Source organism: Chaetodon trifascialis, chromosome 20 (genome assembly GCF_039877785.1).
Source record: "Chaetodon trifascialis isolate fChaTrf1 chromosome 20, fChaTrf1.hap1, whole genome shotgun sequence".
NCBI lineage: Eukaryota > Metazoa > Chordata > Actinopteri > Chaetodontiformes > Chaetodontidae > Chaetodon > Chaetodon trifascialis.
Window position 1 is genome coordinate 2,067,320 of NC_092075.1, and position 23,826 is coordinate 2,091,145.

Here is a 23,826-nt window from a genome sequence, read left to right on the forward strand (position 1 = left end):
ATTAACGTGTAAGCTGAATTTTAATGCTTTTTAAAATCTGAATCACTAAAATAACTGATCCTACAGGAGTTTAGGTCGCGCAGTCACTTCCACATTGTACAACAGTAATTAAATAGAAAAAGGAAGTAAGAAATATCTTAGAGATTGTAAAAATGTGTAAAAAAAAAAAAATATTCACTGTACAGGAACATAAATCAAGCATAAATCATAAGAAATATGAAAAATGTAAATGTGAATGTGGTAACTAACTGTATCATGAGCTGATCTAACAGCATGTCCTACACAATAAAACCTCAGATATCAGAAAATTAATCATTTAAAAAAAACTCAAGGTCAACAAACGTGTGTGTGTGTGTGTGTGTGTGTGTGTGTGTGCGTGTGTGTTATGTAAGGTTAACTGTAATGTGATGTGATTGTGACACATGGGAGTGTTTATTGACTTCTTTGCTGGGAATATTTCTACAATAAAAGCATTTATAACCTGCTTTAAACGGCTATAAAGGCCCCCGTGTTGGCCTGCCGTCCAGCAGAAGTCCTCCATCAGCTTCACCATCCGTCAACTCTCCACCCATCTGGTAAGCTTTACCTCCTAACGACTGCTCGACTCTCAGTCCCAAACAGATATGGTTTGATGTTCAAAGAGGTGTAATTTATTGTTATCTGTGCTGGGGAACGCGCTGATCACAGAGTCTCTTTCCATCCCACACAGAATTATCCTGATCATGGCTGTGACCAACCAGCCGGGCCAATACGAGTCCTCTGACTTCCACTCCGGCCTGTGCGATTGCTGCCAAGACTGTAAAATCTGTGAGTGCTCCTCTAGCACCCAGTCGAGACCACATTGGAGAGTCAGGTGTAGATTCTGTGTTTCACTGGTTTTCCCTCTGAATCAGGCTGCCTTACTCTGTGGTGCTGCCCGTGCATGGGCATCTGCATTGCCAACGACATGAAGGAGTGCTGCATGTGCGGGCTGGGCATGACCATCCGGAGCGTCTACAGGACCAGATACAACATCAGAGTAAGTTCTCAGTCTGGAGGTGGACCTGGGTGACCGCAGGACCCACTCTGGAGTAGCACCCAGTGTGATTGTTGAGCTCCCATGTCACAAGATGTACTCCCTGTCCTTCCCTTAAGTACAAGTACTAATGATGATGATGATGATGATGCTATATAAATACTAAAGTATCAAAAGTACTCGTTCTGCAGAGAGAAGGCGTCTGAGTGCAGGATTTTACTTCTTCACTGCTCATGATGGAGCTACTTTAAACACTGTAAATCCAGTGGTTTGGTGGAAACATCAGAGGAGCTCCTCATAGGCTGCTTTAACGTAAGCCACAAAGGTCACGATGTAAAGTCTTGATCTGAACATAATTCCAGCTGCCTACAGATGTGGCATTACGCAGCATACCGTCGGCTGGCAGCCCACCGCTCCTGGTCTGCCGCGGAGGAAGACTTACCAGGATGGGTTAAAAGCGGAGAAAATAATTTCACGAAGCGTGGCGTGTGTGCAGTCTCCTCCCTGTAGCATGTGTGTGCAGTGATTAATAAAGTGAAATCTTAATATTAACTGCCTTCAATGTAGTGAAGGTGTGAAGTAGCAGTAAATCTACCTCGACACTGTACTTCAAAGACTTTTGTTTGAACCGTTTTCAGAGGCCTGAAGAGGTAAAGTCAGCAAATTTCCATCAGGCTCACCTGGGCTTTGTGTTTAACGCTTAGTCGCAAGTGTTAGTTAAGTGTCATGATGTCACTTCTCAGCTGCCTCACACTTCTATGAGCTGTAGAGCTCACGTGTTTACAGCCTTGCACAGACTTCCTGACCTAAACCTGCTCAGTTGTTGGCTGGGCTCGTCTCTGTCCACACTGGGACCGAACCGTCACCATCATCATCATTGTCATCATCACACAGACGTCTGCCCTCTGATTCACTCTCTAACCGTCAGTGTTTCTGCTGCCAGGGCTCCTTGTGTACCGACTACCTGGTGACGACCTTCTTAGGTCTGTGCGCCACCTGCCAGCTGAAGAGAGACATCGACCACAGGAAAGAACTTGGCATTTTCTGAATGGGTGAGTCTCCTAATGGCCCTGAAACACCCCCTGCTTTAAAAATGACTCATATATTCCACTCCAGGTTTGTCGTGTTATCTTTACACGTAATAATGGAACTTTTATTCTTATTTCATGTCCTCCAGATGCTGTCCTTGCACAAGACAAGCTGTAAACCTGCTGGACTGCTGTTCTGTTATTTGCTCATACTTCTGACCGTGTTTGACGAGCATCAGTGTCATATGACTTTTAATGTTGTTGTAAACTGACCATGCATGGAAATATTAAGATAAAACTTTGATTCTCTGAGCAGTTAAACAATAGTATGCTGTGAAACAACTTTATTGCTCCTGTTAAGAATGTTATCAGAACAAGTGATGTCATAATGTGACTGCTGACATGAACTTTTTCATTTGCTGACCTCTGATCTTAGATTAGATGGATCCTGATTAACGTCTCACATAGATACTAAATGTATGTCAATAAAAACTTTTTAAATTGAATTAATTGAGGCATTCCCTTGTTTATCTTCCCTCTACTCGACCTCGGATCTCTTGGATATTTCTCTGCACTGTGGTATGAAATGTTTTTTTTTTATTAGCCACACTACAGGTGAAGGTCTGACAGTCCACGATCTTTAGTCCAGACTGAAATATTTCATCGACTACGGGATGGATGAAGGCTTCTGATTTTACTTCTGGCCCTGTGCTGTAAATGTTAGCATGCTAACATGATACACGGCATGTTAGCATTGACACTGTGTAAAAGGAAAAGTACTCCTTCTGCAAGTACTAATGATGATGATGATGATGATGCTATATAAATACTAAAGTATCAAAAGTACTCGTTCTGCAGAGAGAAGGCGTCTGAGTGCAGGATTTTACTTCTTCACTGCTCATGATGGAGCTACTTTAAACACTGTAAATCCAGTGGTTTGGTGGAAACATCAGAGGAGCTCCTCATAGGCTGCTTTAACGTAAGCCACAAAGGTCACGATGTAAAGTCTTGATCTGAACATAATTCCAGCTGCCTACAGATGTGGCATTACGCAGCATACCGTCGGCTGGCAGCCCACCGCTCCTGGTCTGCCGCGGAGGAAGACTTACCAGGATGGGTTAAAAGCGGAGAAAATAATTTCACGAAGCGTGGCGTGTGTGCAGTCTCCTCCCTGTAGCATGTGTGTGCAGTGATTAATAAAGTGAAATCTTAATATTAACTGCCTTCAATGTAGTGAAGGTGTGAAGTAGCAGTAAATCTACCTCGACACTGTACTTCAAAGACTTTTGTTTGAACCGTTTTCAGAGGCCTGAAGAGGTAAAGTCAGCAAATTTCCATCAGGCTCACCTGGGCTTTGTGTTTAACGCTTAGTCGCAAGTGTTAGTTAAGTGTCATGATGTCACTTCTCAGCTGCCTCACACTTCTATGAGCTGTAGAGCTCACGTGTTTACAGCCTTGCACAGACTTCCTGACCTAAACCTGCTCAGTTGTTGGCTGGGCTCGTCTCTGTCCACACTGGGACCGAACCGTCACCATCATCATCATTGTCATCATCACACAGACGTCTGCCCTCTGATTCACTCTCTAACCGTCAGTGTTTCTGCTGCCAGGGCTCCTTGTGTACCGACTACCTGGTGACGACCTTCTTAGGTCTGTGCGCCACCTGCCAGCTGAAGAGAGACATCGACCACAGGAAAGAACTTGGCATTTTCTGAATGGGTGAGTCTCCTAATGGCCCTGAAACACCCCCTGCTTTAAAAATGACTCATATATTCCACTCCAGGTTTGTCGTGTTATCTTTACACGTAATAATGGAACTTTTATTCTTATTTCATGTCCTCCAGATGCTGTCCTTGCACAAGACAAGCTGTAAACCTGCTGGACTGCTGTTCTGTTATTTGCTCATACTTCTGACCGTGTTTGACGAGCATCAGTGTCATATGACTTTTAATGTTGTTGTAAACTGACCATGCATGGAAATATTAAGATAAAACTTTGATTCTCTGAGCAGTTAAACAATAGTATGCTGGGAAACAACTTTATTGCTCCTGTTAAGAATGTTATCAGAACAAGTGATGTCATAATGTGACTGCTGACATGAACTTTTTCATTTGCTGACCTCTGATCTTAGATTAGATGGATCCTGATTAACGTCTCACATAGATACTAAATGTATGTCAATAAAAACTTTTTAAATTGAATTAATTGAGGCATTCCCTTGTTTATCTTCCCTCTACTCGACCTCGGATCTCTTGGATATTTCTCTGCACTGTGGTATGAAATGTTTTTTTTTTATTAGCCACACTACAGGTGAAGGTCTGACAGTCCACGATCTTTAGTCCAGACTGAAATATTTCATCGACTACGGGATGGATGAAGGCTTCTGATTTTACTTCTGGCCCTGTGCTGTAAATGTTAGCATGCTAACATGATACACGGCATGTTAGCATTGACACTGTGTAAAAGGAAAAGTACTCCTTCTGCAAGTACTAATGATGATGATGATGATGATGCTATATAAATACTAAAGTATCAAAAGTACTCGTTCTGCAGAGAGAAGGCGTCTGAGTGCAGGATTTTACTTCTTCACTGCTCATGATGGAGCTACTTTAAACACTGTAAATCCAGTGGTTTGGTGGAAACATCAGAGGAGCTCCTCATAGGCTGCTTTAACGTAAGCCACAAAGGTCACGATGTAAAGTCTTGATCTGAACATAATTCCAGCTGCCTACAGATGTGGCATTACGCAGCATACCGTCGGCTGGCAGCCCACCGCTCCTGGTCTGCCGCGGAGGAAGACTTACCAGGATGGGTTAAAAGCGGAGAAAATAATTTCACGAAGCGTGGCGTGTGTGCAGTCTCCTCCCTGTAGCATGTGTGTGCAGTGATTAATAAAGTGAAATCTTAATATTAACTGCCTTCAATGTAGTGAAGGTGTGAAGTAGCAGTAAATCTACCTCGACACTGTACTTCAAAGACTTTTGTTTGAACCGTTTTCAGAGGCCTGAAGAGGTAAAGTCAGCAAATTTCCATCAGGCTCACCTGGGCTTTGTGTTTAACGCTTAGTCGCAAGTGTTAGTTAAGTGTCATGATGTCACTTCTCAGCTGCCTCACACTTCTATGAGCTGTAGAGCTCACGTGTTTACAGCCTTGCACAGACTTCCTGACCTAAACCTGCTCAGTTGTTGGCTGGGCTCGTCTCTGTCCACACTGGGACCGAACCGTCACCATCATCATCATTGTCATCATCACACAGACGTCTGCCCTCTGATTCACTCTCTAACCGTCAGTGTTTCTGCTGCCAGGGCTCCTTGTGTACCGACTACCTGGTGACGACCTTCTTAGGTCTGTGCGCCACCTGCCAGCTGAAGAGAGACATCGACCACAGGAAAGAACTTGGCATTTTCTGAATGGGTGAGTCTCCTAATGGCCCTGAAACACCCCCTGCTTTAAAAATGACTCATATATTCCACTCCAGGTTTGTCGTGTTATCTTTACACGTAATAATGGAACTTTTATTCTTATTTCATGTCCTCCAGATGCTGTCCTTGCACAAGACAAGCTGTAAACCTGCTGGACTGCTGTTCTGTTATTTGCTCATACTTCTGACCGTGTTTGACGAGCATCAGTGTCATATGACTTTTAATGTTGTTGTAAACTGACCATGCATGGAAATATTAAGATAAAACTTTGATTCTCTGAGCAGTTAAACAATAGTATGCTGGGAAACAACTTTATTGCTCCTGTTAAGAATGTTATCAGAACAAGTGATGTCATAATGTGACTGCTGACATGAACTTTTTCATTTGCTGACCTCTGATCTTAGATTAGATGGATCCTGATTAACGTCTCACATAGATACTAAATGTATGTCAATAAAAACTTTTTAAATTGAATTAATTGAGGCATTCCCTTGTTTATCTTCCCTCTACTCGACCTCGGATCTCTTGGATATTTCTCTGCACTGTGGTATGAAATGTTTTTTTTTTATTAGCCACACTACAGGTGAAGGTCTGACAGTCCACGATCTTTAGTCCAGACTGAAATATTTCATCGACTATGGGATGGATGAAGGCTTCTGATTTTACTTCTGGCCCTGTGCTGTAAATGTTAGCATGCTAACATGATACACGGCATGTTAGCATTGACACTGTGAGCGTGAACTGTAAAGACTTTGATCCTTAAATCTTATGAGGTGAAATTCTAATTCAGTAATTTTGATTTACATCCAGATACCTGAAAAACTAATATTCCCATGAGCCTCTGCTGAACTTTACGTCTGGCAAAGGTTAGCATGCTAACATGCTAAACTAGTATTGTCGCTATAAGCATGCTATGATTAGCATTTTTTTCATTCATCCCTTAAGTACGGCCTCACGTAGCTGCAAACGTGGCTGCAGACTCTTTGCATCGTCTTTGTTTTTGCTGATATATAAACTGAAGTGTTATCGCGTTTTTATCATCAGAAAAAAAATCCTTTGAAAAGAAGAAAACCAACAATGAACCGAGCTGCTAACAGGTATCGTTGGAGTTGTGGTGCGTAGCTGTGATCCTCGTCCCTGTTTAAACTCTGCAGCTCTGACAGGAATAAACTACACTTCATGTGCTCATAGTGTTGAAGTCACAGCAGACACGTTCATGTGCCTCATATGCGTCTCAGAACATTAAAATTAGCTGCTTTCCATTCGCTTTTTTGGGCTTTTTGGCGTGCAGGTCTACGCTTCACACATTCGTTGGTTTTGGTCTCTTCAGGAAACTTGACTGTGTGACATTACGCTGGCCTCAGTCTTTCCAGCTATGACGTACAGTTCTATGTTTGTGCTGTAATGAAAGCTGCTTTGTGTACGTATGCTAATTTAAACTCTGATGACATTTTAATGAATTGTTACTGAAGCACAAAATAAACTTCAATGACACGATCGTGACGCTGAGCGCTTTCTCTCGGCTTTGAATTTAATTCTCTTTGTGGAAATGTCGTGACTGTAGACGGAGAATGTTTGTATGAATAAATGAAGACCCACCTGTCGTTAAGCTAAGCTAAAAACACCAGAACGTGCTGGAAAACCAAAGATCAAACAGACCAGTTGTTCTTTTTTTCTCTTCTTTTTGACCTCATTACATGTCAACTATCCGAACGAACATATCCAAATGTTTAAAAAGCCGAGTAATCAATGTGAAGTCACACCTACGTGTTACATTCTGTCCCTCCTGCGATTACATCTCTGCCAGACATCTGAAAGATTCACATTGAACTGTTTTCCCTGCGGGCAAAAGAAAAGAAACAGTGTTCTCTGAAACAAGTGATGGTGATAGCAGAGGCTTCTCTCCTCGGGCGTGTCCGTCACTGGGACTGAAGGAAGGCGACACTTTGGGACAGGCGGAGCAGGTTGGGGATGTTGGGGAGGGGTGGGGATGTTTACTGGGTCATCTGGGTTTCCACCGCCTGCGCAGCCCACTCTGGAGCCGCCTGACGGATCTTTTCTAAGAGGTTGTTGACTTGAAAACACAGAGACTGGATCTGTTTGTCCCACGTGGGAAGGGGTTCACGGGCTGCCAGAGATAAAGAAAAGAGGGTCGGAGTCCATCAAACACGTTCCAACTTCACCACATGAAAATCAGACTGTGTGTGAGACTGTCATGGACGCTGGCTTTGTCCGTCTCAGCGCTGCCTCTTTCCAGAAGCAGGGAGGGCGTTTTAAGCTCCGTCTGGTCAGTCCTGTTTGGAGATGCTGCCCCCTACAGGCCACCGGTGGTTTATTGGGTCAAATATTTTGATAAACAACAAACAATAACCCTTAAAAGACCAACAGTCAGGTGACAAAAAAAAACGACAGGTCGAATGAGCTGCAGGCTGAATGCAGCTTAATAATTAGAAGCTAAATCGATTATTTTAAGTGTCTGCTTTCTCCTTAACGTGTAGATTCAATAAGATCGGGGCTCTTTCTGTCTCAGCGCGCCAAACTGAAACTGTGAAACTGGTCTGTGATTCAGGAACACGGGCTGGTGAGTCCTGTAAAAACACACGGGCTGTCGTTACTCACTCTCAAAGTGTACGATGCCATCGATCTGGTCGATGAAGCCGTTCATGCGTCCTTCAGTGATCATCTGCGAAGCAATTTTCTCAGCCTGAAGACAACGAAAGAAAACACCATCCCCACATATGTGATGAAAAAAACAGCTGCACAGAAATGTGAAAGTAAAAAGGATGTTTCATTTATTCAGACAATGAATTTTTGGATCCAATCAGCTCCTCACAGAGCTGAAGGAGGACGAAGAAGAGAAACTGCTTTGAGCTGTCTGCTTCAGTTATGGCTTCTGAAATCCAGTTTCTTCCAAAATAAAAAACATATTTATCGAGTCTGCGTCTCACCTTTGCTGGGGGAATTTCCAATAGTGCTCCTAGTTCTTCAAAAGTGATGTTGTTGTAGAGTTTGCTAGCAGACAGGAGGTTGTGTTCAATCACAGCTCTGTCGAGGATGCTGGAGCCTTCGAGGGAGAAAACACAAGGTCGATTACTCATCATGAACCTCTACACGGTCCCAGACAGCATGAAACGCCTGCAGCCGTCACGTGGTTAAATGTTAGGTCACAGTCAGAGAGTACTGAACTTTTTCCAAACAACACACCTTTTACATCAAATATATCAACTATCACCAGTTGATGAAGTGACGCTGTCAATCTGAAAATGTCGCACCATTGCCTGATCCAACAACTTATTTTCTCACTCACCGTCCGCTGTGGTGGCTTTCTGATGAGGCATCAGCATGGCAGCAAACTCCTGCAGCTGGTTTCCTCTGATAATACGGTCCAGGTACATCTTCTCCAGAATACCGTAGGTGGCCAGCTGCTGACAGCGCTCATCCTTAAAGAGGGTGGCCAACATACGGGAGCGCTGCTGGCCTGAAACAGATGACAATATTTTTAGTATGAGACACACATCTGAACTATGGTGAAGTGTGTCGTTTAGACTGAGTTCAGGTGATACCTGCAGAGGCCAGTATGGTGCAGTTCAGGGCATGTTTCAGCGCCTCCAGACGTTCACTCTCATGGACAATCGATTTGTACGACAGCTCGTTGTATCTCTGAGCAGCTTCGATGAACTTCCTCCTGAAGTCAAGGACTCTGGCGTAGCACACCTAAGAAGGAAAACACCATGAAACCCTGATCCAAGCGACTACAGACACTGTTTACTGCAGAGTCCGCATGCTGTTTAGTTTAAGGTCTCTGTTTGCATTCGCAGTCGTGCTGAAACATCCTGCGGGTGAATCACTGAGGGATGGAGTACCTTATAGTGAATCTGCAGCTGTTCGTTCGAGGACTCGTTCTGCAGCAGTGAGGCTCTGTTGATGTAGGCCTCTGCCTGCACTGGATCATCATCCTCCAAGTAGAGTCGGGCAATTTTCAGGTACGTGTCCAACTTATAGTCAACATTGTATTGCCTAAGAGAGGAAATAAAAAGGGATGTTAAGACCTGGAAATATCACATAAAGCTCAGGAAATATATCTGCTAGTAGTTTACTTACTTCTGTCCTGTTTCCAGAGGAATACCAACTAAAACCTGAGCAGCGTTTCTCCAGTCTCCCTCCTTTTCATAAATGGTTGCTAAGTGCTGTCTGATTGAGGCTACCTGCAGAGGTGTAAGAACATTATTTAATTGTGCATTTCAATAACAACACTGAAGTTTAACTGACCAAATGATCAACAGCAAATACACATCAGGGCCGTGCCAGCGTGCGGCCATTTACCTGTTCCTCAAAGGAGATGACCCTTGGCTGAATCTTCTCCAGGGTGAAGTGATACACTGCTTTAGCTGTGGCGTCAGGCAAGTTGGGCAGATGTGTGCAGAAATCTGTGAGCAGCTGTCTCGAGATGACAAGACTGACATTTTCATTGACCACTGAAAAAGAAAGAAATGTCATAAGACACCCTGTTTCAGCTGCGATGCAGTTAGCATGTAAACAGTGCTGATGGCGTTAAAAGAGTACAGGCTCAGCATACTTGCTTCAACAAAGGCCTTCAAGGACTCCAGCTGATCTGCATCTGTAAACTGAATGGCCTTGTCCAAAATTTGGCGATATCTGCAAAACAAACACACAACTTAGTCAAGACTGTCTGAATATGAAGCTTAACGGCGCATTAAAAGTCGTATTTAATTGGGCTCTTATTAAAATGGAAACAAAAAGTCAATCTAGAGGACTACACTGTGAAACAGCAGCAGACATTTCTGAACCGTAGACTTCTTGTTCAGCGAGGAGTATCGCGACAAGAGCAGGTTCAAGCTGCTGAAGCTGCGATGTGTCCAGCACCAGCTGAGTGACTGATAGCGTTAAGTATTAGCTGTTATGGAGACATTAATGTGCTAAAAGACATCAGAAACGTCAGTGCTGACCACGCCGCTTTTATATCGCTTGAAGGACAATCTGTTCCATAATATCTGTTCAACAAAGTGTTTAGACAGACAACTACGTTTTGTTTTTTCAATCAAATACGAGTTTACCTTGCAGAGTGTATTGCTAATGTTGATACGCAGCTAACATAGCTTAGCTTGGTCTGTCACAGCTATCTCGTTGCTAGCTAACCGCTAGCGGCGCGGTTTCTTTCTCAATTTGAAAAAGTCTATGGCTGCTATTAGCAAGTAATATCTTTTTTTAAAACTTAGCGTTACATACTTGGCAGCAAGATCTTTATGGGATCCACTGGAATTCATCAGCTGTGCAAGCTCCTGTCTCACTTCGGTTGCCATTGTCGCCCGTCGAAGTGTCAACAACTGCGGCTTCCTGTGCCAAGAGGGGAGCGAGACTTCCGGTCTGCGTGAGCGGCGCGCGGAGCTCGTTGGTCCTCCAACCACCAGTGATGACGCGAACGAGTTCTGCGCGCCGAGACGACGGGTGCACGACGAGTGCGTGCCATCGCGGGAGCGCGCATGGGAATATTAGTAGAAATGACTGTTTTACAAAGACATAGTCTTCACTAATGATGCTACTCACTATACACGTCTACACTCCAAAGCAGAGGGAGATATTGTACTTTAATATAGCCACATGTAGCTGATAGCTTTAGTTACTTTACAAGGAGACATTTACCACAAAAAAATGAAAATGTTCAGGTACAACTGAAATGATTAGTTGATTAATCAATTGAAAATAAATAAATAAATAAATAATTGGCAGCTATTCTGATCATCGTTTATGCACATTTAATTCTTCCAGCTTCTCAAATGCGAGTATTTTCTGCCTCTCCCTTTAACTATTTTAATAGTCTTAAATATTCTTTAATGATTTTTTAGGTTTGCACTATTGTTTGGACAAAACAAGCATTGTGAAGGTGTCAGTTTGGGCTTTGGGTAATTGCAAGTGTTATTTATGACTATTTTCAATCGATTAATGGATAGAATAATGTGCCGATTAATCCAAAATGAAAGTAATCATGAGCTGCAGGCCTACACAAAAGTAAGCTCCACATCAACCTAGTACATCAGTAAAATTCTGCTTTTACATTCATTGATTAATAAGAATTTCATCATATAATGTACGATTATGTTTGTCTTCATCAAGTACTTTTACTCTTAATACTTAATGTAGATTTTCCCGTTCCTTCTTTCTTTCCTCCTTTTCCATGTATAATTTGTTTCTTAATTTTTCCTTTTGTAGACTTAACTGTATCTCTTCCACCTTGTCATTTATTTATCTAAAATTTGACTGACATCATTAAATATACAACGCTCTCCAGTAAATTACCGTTTGAATTACCTTAGGTTCTGTTTTTGTTTGTTTTCTTTACTTTCACTAAAATAAACATACATAAAATAGGAAAACTGAAGTTTTTATTTGCTTTTATTAAAATACAGGTAAAGTTATAGACGGGTTCGCGCTGCGCCTTTAAGAATTACGCAGCAGTGACGTAGGGCGCGGAGGGCGTGGTAGACTTGTGAAATGTCAGGGAGGAATGGCGCTCGGCGCGGTATTTTGAACAATCGCCTTTTGCTTTCCTCGTTTTATCTGGAAACGTTGCCCAGCGTAAATACCTCGGGTAAGCATTCCCATGTGTTGGCCCGTTCTCGGGCTCGCTACACGGCATTCAGTCGAAAGCCGCACACTTAAGAAAGTGTTCCATGTTGAGAATGTTATGCTAGCTAGCTTGGGTTAGCAGCTTCAGCAAGTTTGCTAGTACAGTTGTCCTGCCCGCTGGGCTGGCTTGATGAGGCTGATGATGATGATGATAACGATGGTTAAGGCAATGGAGCGCATAGGGGCTACGATATTCCCTGGAACTGATCAATTATAGTATCCAGTGTGAGACAAAGTTTGGTGTGTACTAACAGACAGTTGAATAACAGTACAAATATCATGTGAACCGCCTGCTAAGTGAAGTTACTGCGTTCGCAAATGAAAAGTGAAGGCTAACTTAGCTGAACACCGAGACGTGTATTGAGTTGTTTTGATGGGATCGTGAAGCCACTTCTGCAGTAACTGTTTCTTCTGTGTGCCATCTAAAATCATAAGCGCATAAGTTAGCGGTTACTGTTAGCTGTTTCTTTATTACTTAACTGAAAACCCGGTGTTGTAACTGACGTTTTCCCGGTTTCTTGTATGTGTACCTTGAACGCGTCAAAAATAGGATTTACTTGACGTTTAACTAAAATGTGTAATTTAACGTGAGTTTTAACTGGTTAGGCCAAGCTAACTTGACTCACAGCCCCAAAGCTGGGGCTCCACTGGCCGTTAGGTAAATCTATCCGGGATAATGGCTTTAAGTGCATCGTCTGGCTAAAATGTTGTAATCCAGATAGATGTCTCAAGTGACAGGAGGAATTATTGAAAGCTAGCATTGTTTACGTTGACCTGCTAAAAGAGTTTGTGACTTGCTAGTAGCACACAGTTACCAGCAAGTAACTTCCCATCTTCAGCTGTGGTGTAGCTGCTCTGTTTTGCGGGGCATTGTTGCGGTGAAGTGTCTCAGCTTAACGTAAATAACAGTAACTGCATTCCCTCATTGTCAGTAGCTCAGTGTTAGCCGCAGAGCTAACAGAGTTGATGACGATGTAAAAATGGCGGATCTTTCGAAATCCAACCCGGGCCTGAAATAGTAACGCAGCCAGCAAACAGCTTGTCGCCTTTTCTCGCTCTTTGCCCCGACTGGGAGCACTTCTGCGGCTGTTTTTCCGTAAATGATTGCGGCTCAGCACAGTTTCATCTGCGGACGTGAAAGCAGTCAGAGCAGTTAGCTGTGTGTGTATGTGTGTGTATGAGTGTGTGTGTGTGTGTGTGTGTGTGTGTGTGTGTGTGTGTGTGTGTGTGTGTGTGTGTGTGTGTGTGTGTGTGTGTGTGTGTGGGTCGGGGTGGGTATGGTTCATAGGTGCGTTTCAGTGGATTAATGCTGAGCAGAGTGCAGCCTGTGATGGTCGGTGCGGCCTAGCTAACCCCGCATCAGCTGTCAGGCTCTGTCAAAACCAGAGCTCGAGCGTGGCTCCTGTGCACCCCTTCATTGATTACATCTCACGTGATGATTGGTAACTAATTAACGGGCGTAAAGTTAGTATTTTTTACGGCTAACTCGTTAGCTTTAACTGACTTGCTTGTTTGTTTTTCTTTAATTATTGTCTAATTATTAATATTAACACATTTTTTGAATTGTACATCATGTTTATAGCAATTAATTGCAATAACTGTGTGCAAAGTAGTCTGCGTATTGTCTGATTTTTCCCTGAATGTGATGCGTTTAGTTCAGTAAATGCATAGTTCTCCTAAATCTGGTTAGAATATTTCTCAAAAGTTTCCAGTGTTTTAAGATAAGATTTATGTAGTCAGTTGAAAAATGTGCATATCTTTGACACATTTTGCGGTGAAAATCATTGTTCTTTTGGGACCAACAGAGAGCTGAGACTTTGCAAGCATGGATGTGGTGTCACCAGAGCTCAACAGCCTCCTTCCTGATGAGATCATGGATACCGAGGCCATCGAGGACATCCCTCACTCCCAACCCGACGGCACCGCGGCCCAGTCAGAGCCCAGCGATGACACATCAGTCCCGATGGAAACAGATACGCCCGCGGCCTCAGAAAATTTGAGCCTCTGCTCAGATGCTACTTCAACAGAACTTACTCAGACTCTGACCACCTCCACCCCCACAGACTCCACATTCAGCATCAGTGCAGCAAGTCAGCTTCCTGTCTCAATGTCCAGTACATCCTCACCCCTTCTTGCCCTCAAACCATCCACAGCTACTTCCACTGCCACGACCAAAACCACAGACAGTGTGACTGGGACTACTGTCACCACCACTGGGTTACAGAAGCTCACGGCTCCGTTCACCATCTCTGCTGCAAACCACCAGATCATTCTCAACAAAGTGGCCTCATCTCAAGCCACAGAGGCAGCAAAGTCTGCAGGTAATCAGCCCCAGGTCATCAAGCAGGAAGGACAAAAACTTTTGGTCACAGCAATAGGAAAGTCGGGGCAGCCTATCGTGCTGCAGATACCCCACGCAGGCAGCAAGCCTGGCGTCTCACAGACCTCAGGAGACACCAAATCTCAAGCTCCACAGTATAAAGTGGTGACTATTGGTGGGAGGTCGGAGCTGAAGCCAGTGGTGGGAAGTGCCAGCAGCCAGGTGACCACGTTACAGGCCCAGCAGCTGAAGACTGTACAGGTAACATTGGATGTTTTTGTTATAGTACAATATTTCAGGAAGTTGATCTTATTTGACAGTTTAATATTGGAGCTCTCTGACTGTTTGCCATGTTAGTGTTAGATTTTAGCTCCGGCCAGTAAGACCGCACACACTGTTTACAAACTATTAACTGACTAAACCATTGTAATACAAACCTGACTGGCTCTGTCAGACTGGATTTCAGTGTTTGAGTGTTCAATGGGCTGTCCAGCAAGTAAACATTAAGCTCACATTAGACAGCTGTTTAATCTGCTGAGGTCGCTCTCCTGCTGGATAGGTAGATAAAGCCAGGAGACAGAGTACGTCTGTCACTGTAACCTTGGAGAGGACATGCACACACCTGATTGTCCAGTATTAGCACACCTGTTTTTGTGTCTAATGTGTGCAGTGAAAGAACAGCCGTCTGTTTGGAAAACAGCAGCTTCAGTCCTGTGTTTTGGATTTGGTATTTAATAATCCTTAACATGAAGTACTGCATCACAAGCTGTGCTGAAGTCATGTTGACATGTGTGTTTACTGTCAGCACAAGTACTGCTGAGCTTACTAATATCTGAATATTAAAAGATGGCGTATTTGACTGTCCCAGCCCAGCAATGACTGGAATTAGTGAAGCACAGATCAGACACACCGGTGCTGCTCGTACCATCCAGTGTATTATTAAGTGGATCAGATTTCTGTTAAATATTATGTGTTAGCCACAGGAGTCATATCATTATTATCGACACAGCTGACAGAGTGTTGGTGTGTGAACAGGTGTGGTATACAGATGAGATGAAAACACAACAAAACAAAGTAGAACTAAGTAGAATAAACTGGGTATAACTTGCAGATGGTGACTGTGTGAAGTGAATGCTTGTCGTTCTTACTGAATATCTCCACAGATTGCCAAGAAAACACCAACATCCTCAGCTGCACCAATCAAGTTTATCATCACAAAAACTGTGAACAGCAAAGGTCTGAGTCCTCAGACATCAGTGTCTCCTGTTATTGCAGGTACGTTTATTTGCAGTGTGGTTATTTTTTTAGTTAAGACCACAAAGTTCTGTTTCCGCTGTAATTAACATTTTCTCCTTCTCGTGCCGAAGGACGGGTCCTGACACAGAATTCCCCAGTGATGCCCCCGAGGACCATTACTCTCTCTGAGCCCCACAACACCAGTATACAAAGTCTCCCTGGCAAAAAGATTGCTATTTCACCCCTAAAGACTCCCAGCAAGGTAACGTCTACTCCCTGTTCCTCATTTACCAAACAAAGGACTCTTTTTTCTGTTATATTGGTGCATTGTTTCCCTCTTATTTCACTTTATTCCAGTATTGACGAGCTGCAGGTGCTGAGAAATATCCACATCCTTCCCTCAGATGCTCTCAACCTGCTGACTTGTTATAGCAGGAAGAGCACAGGTGTCATTAATGATGTTCTGTTCAGATGATCCCAGCGCTCTGAGCTGACACACCTTCACAGAACACAGCAATCAGCCATGTTATTATGTACACCTGTGTTTGACAGCTCAAAATATCCACTGTGAGTGGCTCAGAGCGCCACAGCCGCATTTCAGCGTTTATTCAGTTTCTGCCGACACGTTACTTCTTCATTATGTTGCCCATATTTAAGCAGGTTGTTTGCTGATATGTGCGGTTCAAACATCGATATGATATTGATAGGAGATATCTATCAGCTCAGTAGCTGTGGCTGATCAAACTTCACTCTCCTTTGTTGTCTGTCAGGTGACTGTGGTGTCTGTCGCCTCCCCGACCTCCAACGCCTCCCAGAAGTCCGTGGCGCTGCCTGTTAATGTCGCACTCGGCCAGCAGATCCTCACGGTCCAGCAGTCCACGTCCGCGTCTCCAGTCAAGGTGGCCACCAGCCAGACCACGACTCAGGTGAGATGAAGGCACCGAGCCGGCTTATTGTCTGCTCTGATGATTTATTCTGTCATCAGTGAAGCGTGCAGCGATGGCCTTTAGTCCAGAGGACACGTCCTGCAGACAGTCTGTCAGCATGACTCCTTTTTCTACCTTCATGGTTAGCAGAGATACAACTACCCTTTTTCATAGATTAATCTGTCAATAGTTTTCTCAAATTAAAAGAGTCTTCATTTGGTTTAGAAAATGTCAGAAAATGTTTGATTTATCTGTTGAAGATATGTGAAAGAATACATGACCCAGTTTCCAGCAGAGTCTTTGAGTTCTGCTGAATCGTCCACATTATTTTAGAGTTTACTCTGTTTGTCTGTGAGAAACTCTTGTGCAGCTCCAAAAATAGAAAATCAATATGTGGCAGGCGGTGTTAACATGGTGGCGGGCTGCCACAGATACCTGAATGTACTGTATGGGAAACCCGGTGTCGTGGGCACTCCGTGACTGATGTATTAAACGATGCAGCCTAATTAAAGATGTGAAAAAACAGATTCTGTTCGTTAGACTTCAGCTGTGTCTTCTCACTCCACTGATCGCTGGTCTGTGTGCTGCTTCGTGTTCCCTTCATCCAAATCGATTCATCCTTCCGTCTCCTGTTGTTTCCAGAATATTAAACCAGTGCAGTCTGTGGCTGTGGGAGGAGTGGGTGGCTCCCAGTTCAAGACCATCATCCCGCTGGCGACCCAGCCAAATGTGCAGCAGATCCAGGTGTCAGGGAACCGGTTCCAGTACGTCCGCCTCGTCACAGCAAGCACGGCGAGCAGCACAGGGCAGCCCAGTGGTCCCAGCACCAGCTCCATACAGACAGGTGACCTCCAAACACACAGTCTCATAGTTTTTCTGACAACAAACCCAGATTGAACGTCTGTAGCTCATGATGCTGAATGTCCTGCAGCTAAACCCATGGTGGTGAGCACAGGAGCGGTCAGGATGTCCGTCCCGATCGTCCCAGCACAGACCATCAAACAGGTAACGCCTCTGAGCGCCGTCTGATTCAGACAGCTTTCTGTGAAACGTCTGTCGAGCTGCGCTCATGGATGGTGTTCCTCTCAGGTGGCACCCAAGCCTTTGACGTCAGCAGCAGTCGTAACCTCCACTCAGACCCAGCAGCGCCTGATCATGCCCGCGACTCCGCTCCCCCAGATCCAGCCCAACTTCACCAACCTCCCTCCAGGCACCGTTCTGGCACCAGCACCAGGGGGCGGGAACGTGGGCTACGCAGTCGTACCAGCACAATATGTCACACAGGTGCGCGGCGTTCATTAAAGAACGTTCTGCACAAATACAGATAATAATAATAAAATTAATAACAATATTCCCGTGCTTCATTCCTTGTGTGCTGCTTTGGTCTCCTGCAGCTCCAGCAGTCACCGTTCGTGACCCTCGCCAGCAGCTCGGGCTTCCCTGCGTCCACTGGGATCCAGACTCAGGCCAAACTGCCACATAATGGGTGAGGAGGGACAGGAAGTGAATTTATTGAACAAACTGTAAATGAAAGTAACAAATGGTTTGTTTGTTTGACTGAAAACAGGCCGGTATTAAAATAATATTTTCAGGAAGCTGTGCTTGGTGATACTGAGTTTTCTCTTTACTGTCTCGCAGCTTGTCGACAGCAGAAACAACCTCCAGACCGAGGAAGCCATGCAACTGCACCAAGTCCCAGTGTCTCAAACTGTAAGTGGCTCCGGTTTGAAGCTGTTTGTTGTTGTTTGTTTGTTTATTTGACAAAAGTGTGGAGACAGCCTGGTCTCATAACACGTCAGTCCACTTCTGAGCACTGACATTCAGGCTGCGAGCTGCGAGCTCACCGTCTCATTCAGGCAGGTCATTAAATACAGCTGCTCTTCTTCTCTTAGATACTGCGACTGCTTTGCAAACGGAGAATTCTGCAACAACTGTAACTGCAACAACTGCTTCAACAACCTGGAACATGAAACAGAACGTCAGAAAGCCATAAAGGTAAGATGGAGATTTGTGAGCTGCGTCACTGGACTGAGCGGCTTCGTCAGACGGGTGAATCGAGCTGAAAATGTCTTTTTCACAGACGTGTCTGGACCGGAACCCAGAGGCCTTCAAACCTAAGATCGGTAAAGGCAAAGAGGGAGAATCAGACCGGCGACACAGCAAAGGCTGCAACTGCAAGCGCTCCGGCTGCCTGAAGAACTACTGCGAGTGCTACGAGGTGGGTTCTCCCTCCCGCCGCCGTCTGCAGGAGCCGCTTTCGTGTAGCTGGTTAAATAAGTCGTCAACATTCACACGTGTCCTCCGTTTCACCCTGCAGGCCAAGATCATGTGCTCGTCCATTTGTAAGTGCATCGGCTGTAAGAACTTCGAGGAGAGCCCCGAGAGGAAGACGCTGATGCACCTGGCCGACGCAGCAGAAGTGAGAGTCCAGCAGCAGACGGCGGCCAAGACCAAGCTGTCATCACAGATCTCAGACCTGCTCATGCGGACGACGCCTGTCATCTCAAGCGGAGGCGGGAGGTACTGCAACACTGTTGTCTGCTTAAGAAGTGTTAGAACAGCTGGAGTTTTTACGATGAGGAGTGTTTCCTCCTGACCTTTATCAGTTAAAGTGAGAAGTTCTTTGACTTCTAGCAGCAGCAGATCTGACAGAAACACACTGATGACCTGAAGGAGGATTTTTGTCCCTCATCGCACTTTTTGAACCATCTTAATGTACAAAATCAAAGCGAACGATGAGTCGTCTGAAGTCAGACTTTGGTCAGTGTGCATCATGCCTGCATCTCGCCGCCTCTGCTCACATCTGACGACATGAAGGATGGTGTGTTTTCTCACTGAGGTCTCCTTTTCGTCCCCTCACAGGCTGCCGTACACGTTCGTCACGAAGGAGGTGCTGGAGGCGACGTGCGAGTGTCTGCTGGAACAGGCCAAAAAGGCGGAACAGACTCATCAGCCTCAGGCCGAGGCGGAGCGCCTGATCCTGGAGGAGTTCGGATACTGCCTCATGAGGATAATCAGCTCGGCGGGGAAAGCCAAAGCAGACTGCGCCTCCATCAACTGCTAGGCGGAGCACGGTGGCTCTCCCCACCCTCCACCCCGCCCCGGCTGTGGGGGCCGAGGAGCAGGGACGTTACTCCGCGCTCTGCGTCGGACCCCCGGGGTTCCTGTCCTGCAGGGAAACGGGTCGTCTCCCTCATCTGAAGGCAGAACAATGGCCTGACGGTAGATCCCCAGCTTCAGGCGAGCTAAGGCCAGCTGGAATAACAAATGAGGAAGAGGCGCCGTTCACAGACTGAAGGACAAATGGACGGAGCAGATCGCCTCTGCTGGACCTTCAAAGCTGTCCTCACACTCGTCCACCTGGCTGCTGACGGAGCGAGGTGTCGCTGGACAGGAAGTCGTTTCCTCACTTTATTTTCCCTCCGACGCTCCATCAGATCCGTTTCCTCCTCAGACTTCTGTTCTTCCATTTTACTGTTTTACCTTTTCCCCTTTTTGAGGTTGAAAAAAGAAACGCCTGTAATTTTCTGTCATCTTTTGTTGCTCCAGTAGACGGACACCACCTGTATCTTTTGATATTTATTTGTAATCATTGTGAGCGCTAATATTGTGTGCTGCAAAATGTTAATAATTAACCAAGGCTAGGCTAAACTGCTTCAATGAAAATGAGTAGAGGCGATCTTAGATATGATGAACGCACACACGTAATGTATTATACACACACACACACACACACACACACACACACACACACACACACACACACTGCTCAGAGTAGTTGAAACATGGCTGGGCTGGTGGAGGTGCACCGTTCTTCTCTTTTCTTACCCACGTCATGCTTACTTTACATTAAAAACACCAGGAATGGGAACAGAAGTGTCACCTGGATGCTTGTGAGGTGATTCTTGGTGCTAACTGGAGGCGAGCAGGTCAGGCGACAGTCAGCTGATCCGTCCGAGGCCGGTCTGAAGGTGCAGGCCGCAGGTGGAGAGCAGCTAACTGACCTTTCACATCAGGAAAGAAAATGTGTTTCATTTCCTGTTCACGCTCGAAGGTTGTGGCTTTGTGTTTACTGGCATTCAGATGTTCCCTCTCAGGATTTGAGCTCATCGCCTTCATCGTAATCCCGATATTTAAACGATATTGCGGCCATCTTTTCCTCCGCCTTCCAGTGTGGCTGTTCCTGACACCCATAAACACAACTTATCACGCAAAGTAGTGATTTTCTAGTGTAAGCTGCCCTGACGTGGACTCTGAAAGCCCCTGAAGACCTGTTCAGTCACCTAATGTGAGTGATGGCGTCCCCCATGAACACACGTTTTTGCCAAAGCTTCAGCGATTCTGCTTGTTTCACGGCGGCTCAGGCGTGAAAGGGAGGAGACGATCAGCAGCGTTTGAGTCAGAATCTGACCACAGCAGAGTTTCAACTGTTAAACTCTTAACAATGCTTGTTTAGTTACAACGTGAAGACTGAAAACTCTAATATTCAATATTCATGACCCCAAAAGCAACAAAGTAAAAAACATTTTAAGTTGAAATTAAATTAATTAAAAAGAAAATGAATAATTTGATAACTGAGTAATTAAAGCTTCTCAGATGTGGTGACATGCTGCTTTTTTTTGGTCCTGTCTGATTGTAACTGAATATTTCTGGACATTATCTTATTATTTGGGGATTTATAGCAGACACCTTTCAGGACTTCCTGACAGTTTCTAGACGTAACAATGCTTCATAATGACCTGCATCATGTGAAATAAATGAACTGTTTTAACTTTGGCAGCAGGTCGTGTGTTCATGTTTGGACTCCTGACAGTTCAGAGTCTTAACGAGCTTTAATCCCTCATTAATGTTATTAGTTTAATCTGGTGCTTTTGCTTCTCTAACAAGTCAAAATGTCTGTCAGCTCTGAAGTTCCTGACAAATACTCTAAACTTGAAACTTCCCAAACTTTTGAAAGTTCCTGTCTTGTCATGTGGTTGATGCAGAACACATTTCAGTGTTTCAATGCAAAACACGTCCTATAGTTCCCCCAACACCTGTGAACGGGCTTTGGTGTGTACAATCGGTGGGCTTCCCCTCTAATGTTCATCAGCTTCATAATTCCGGGAGAAAGGCACATCAATGCGCATGCCCAGTCCCAGTAAGACATCCGAAACAGTAGGTGGCGGTAAAGCAGGCAACGCCAACACGAAAACAGGAGGAAGAAGACAAAGCGAAGAATTGAAGTTGAGGCTCGGGGAGTTATAGATTAGTAGTTAGCAGGTTAGGCTGGGGAAATGTCACTTTGAGACGGGAGCAATTATATTTCACTTACAAGCGTTTAGAAAAAGCTTTGTGCATTTTAAATTAGTCAAGTCAGTACGGGTAGCTAGCTAGCCAGGCCGTTTTTCTCTTTTCAGTGTGGTTTTCAAACGAAGTTCCGGTGAACAGCGTTAGCTGAAACTATGTCTTTGGCGTCCTTTTCAGTCATTAGGTAAGTAAACTTTAAATATCTTATTGCTCTGTTCTTTGTGATAATGTGCTGTGGATCGCATAGTTAGCCTGCTCCACGTTGTAAAGCCACAACCGCCAGAGCACGTGAAAGAAAAGTCGGCGCGCTCCAGTGAGACACGTGCGTCGCGCCAAACTCTTATTTGAATGTAGTCGTTTGTGTGAATTCTCCAGTTAATAAAGGCTCATTAGCCAACACAACAGAGCTCAAAACATTTTCTGACGTTTAAGCATCACCTGCTCAATTCGGCGTACATCCTAAAGCCTGACGCTTTTTGTTTCTACGGTTATTCAGTGTCCAAATGTGTTCATAGAGATTTGTGTAATTCCACTATTGCACAAATGATTTTAACCACAAGGGCTTGAAATGTTAAACCTTTTTCTTGTTTTGACAGCTCAATGGAAGAAGAGGGCTGCAGTGAACCTGACATACATCCATACATGTAAGTATTGCAGTTGTGTGATTTCTGTAATAATGTGAAAGGCCATCCCAATGATGATATCAATCACTACCCATCTGACCCAGTCATGTGTCTGGGAAAGATTATTGATGAAGCTCTGAGGGTTTTGGCTCTCCTCTTCTGAAGAACATGTTGCTGTTCTATGGCTGACTTAAGTTTGTTTAAATATCTGCTCTGTCCTTTCAGGGTCGACCTGCTGAAGTGAAAGCCTGTTCAGGTGATGTCCTTACACAAATGCATCTACGACACACCGGATCTGCTGCTCACATCTTGGTGCCAGACATCACATTACACCTTCAGGGGTCGAGTGGAGTCCATGCCTGCATATTAGGCAGGTGGTCATAATGTTATGCCTGATTTCATGGATTTATTTAAAGTTATTAATTAAGAAATAAATACAGACTGGGAAGCAAAATTGTTTTGTGTTTTGTTTTTTATATATAGATGGTGAGGTGTCTTTGGGGAAATGTAATTTATCAGCCGTATCTTACATTTTATATATTCATAACCAGACTTTGTCAGATAAGGCAGAAGAAATGAGAAAACGGCCATGGACCTGAGTGCAGAGAAAGTCAATAAAATGAAATCAAAATAAGGTAGTTAAAACTAACTACCTTGACCGGCTGTGACAGTAAAACACAATGATGGATTAGTATGTAAACATGTTTTCTTTGCACTCTCAGTACTAAAGCGCATTGTGCTGATAATATTTCTGTGCCTTGTTTGTGCAATTTTGAATAAAGGACTTTTACTTTAAATTCAATATTTTTATATGTAAGTCCTGTCTTTGTCTTAATATCACATATATGCATAAATGTAGGGTTTCAATGTTATACAAAATACTGAGCACGATACATGAACAAAATAAAGTGAAATATCACTGTTCATGAGGAGTATTAAATGAAAATAGAGAAGAATTCATGGGAGTATTGAGATTGTATTTAGTTGGCAAACATCGCCATTTTTATTGTAGGGATTATTAATCTGTACAAGGTCTTTGCTAAATGATGAAAATTAAAGTTAAAGGAGAGAAATCAAGAATATTTGCATTGAAGTATGAAATACTTGACCAGATCACACTGGCTACTATACTGAATACCTCTAAATATAATTTTCTCTGGACCATTTAAGGTTTGGAAGTAGATTTATTATGAAAACGTACCGCTGTTACGGTTAGCTTTCTTGCTAATTAGCATGCTAGCAGGAGTAGCCGTGTTGACGTCCGCCGGAAGCTGTTCTTCTTCTTCGTGGTAGGAGGAGATTGTTGCTTAGTGCCACGTTGA

At 44.2% G+C, this 23,826-nt stretch overlaps 3 protein-coding genes and 1 long non-coding RNA gene across 4 annotated transcripts; 3 read left to right on the forward strand and 1 right to left on the reverse strand.

Moving 5' to 3' along the window:
* The first annotated feature begins 496 nt into the window (after positions 1-496).
* On the forward strand, positions 497-2,063 carry LOC139349060 (placenta-specific gene 8 protein-like). The gene is made up of 4 exons (XM_070989528.1): positions 497-575; positions 710-807; positions 894-1,018; positions 1,959-2,063. Exons 2-4 carry the CDS (start codon positions 723-725, stop codon positions 2,061-2,063), a joined length of 315 nt encoding a protein of 104 aa, XP_070845629.1. The 5' UTR covers positions 497-575; positions 710-722.
* Positions 2,064-5,525: 3,462 nt separating this feature from the next.
* Positions 5,526-10,825, reverse strand: cops4 (COP9 constitutive photomorphogenic homolog subunit 4 (Arabidopsis)). The gene is made up of 10 exons (XM_070988910.1): positions 10,713-10,825; positions 10,042-10,121; positions 9,789-9,940; positions 9,567-9,670; positions 9,329-9,482; positions 9,029-9,179; positions 8,773-8,943; positions 8,414-8,529; positions 8,085-8,169; positions 5,526-7,593 (listed from the first exon to the last, which is right to left on the reverse strand). The coding sequence occupies exons 1-10, from the start codon at positions 10,784-10,786 to the stop codon at positions 7,460-7,462; spliced, it is 1,221 nt and encodes a 406-aa protein (XP_070845011.1). The 5' UTR covers positions 10,787-10,825; the 3' UTR covers positions 5,526-7,459.
* Positions 10,826-11,955: 1,130 nt separating this feature from the next.
* Positions 11,956-21,368, forward strand: lin54 (lin-54 DREAM MuvB core complex component). Its single transcript, XM_070988908.1, has 14 exons — positions 11,956-12,072; positions 13,916-14,691; positions 15,594-15,705; positions 15,798-15,928; positions 16,437-16,592; positions 17,235-17,436; positions 17,524-17,597; positions 17,682-17,876; positions 17,987-18,078; positions 18,231-18,302; positions 18,485-18,587; positions 18,673-18,810; positions 18,910-19,112; positions 19,455-21,368. Exons 2-14 carry the CDS (start codon positions 13,936-13,938, stop codon positions 19,654-19,656), a joined length of 2,436 nt encoding a protein of 811 aa, XP_070845009.1. The 5' UTR covers positions 11,956-12,072; positions 13,916-13,935; the 3' UTR covers positions 19,657-21,368.
* Positions 21,369-21,746: 378 nt separating this feature from the next.
* LOC139349066 (uncharacterized) lies at positions 21,747-23,304 on the forward strand. Its single transcript, XR_011603432.1, has 3 exons — positions 21,747-22,065; positions 22,478-22,525; positions 22,730-23,304. It is a non-coding gene; the product is annotated as an uncharacterized lncRNA (long non-coding RNA).
* The last annotated feature ends 522 nt before the right edge of the window (positions 23,305-23,826 follow it).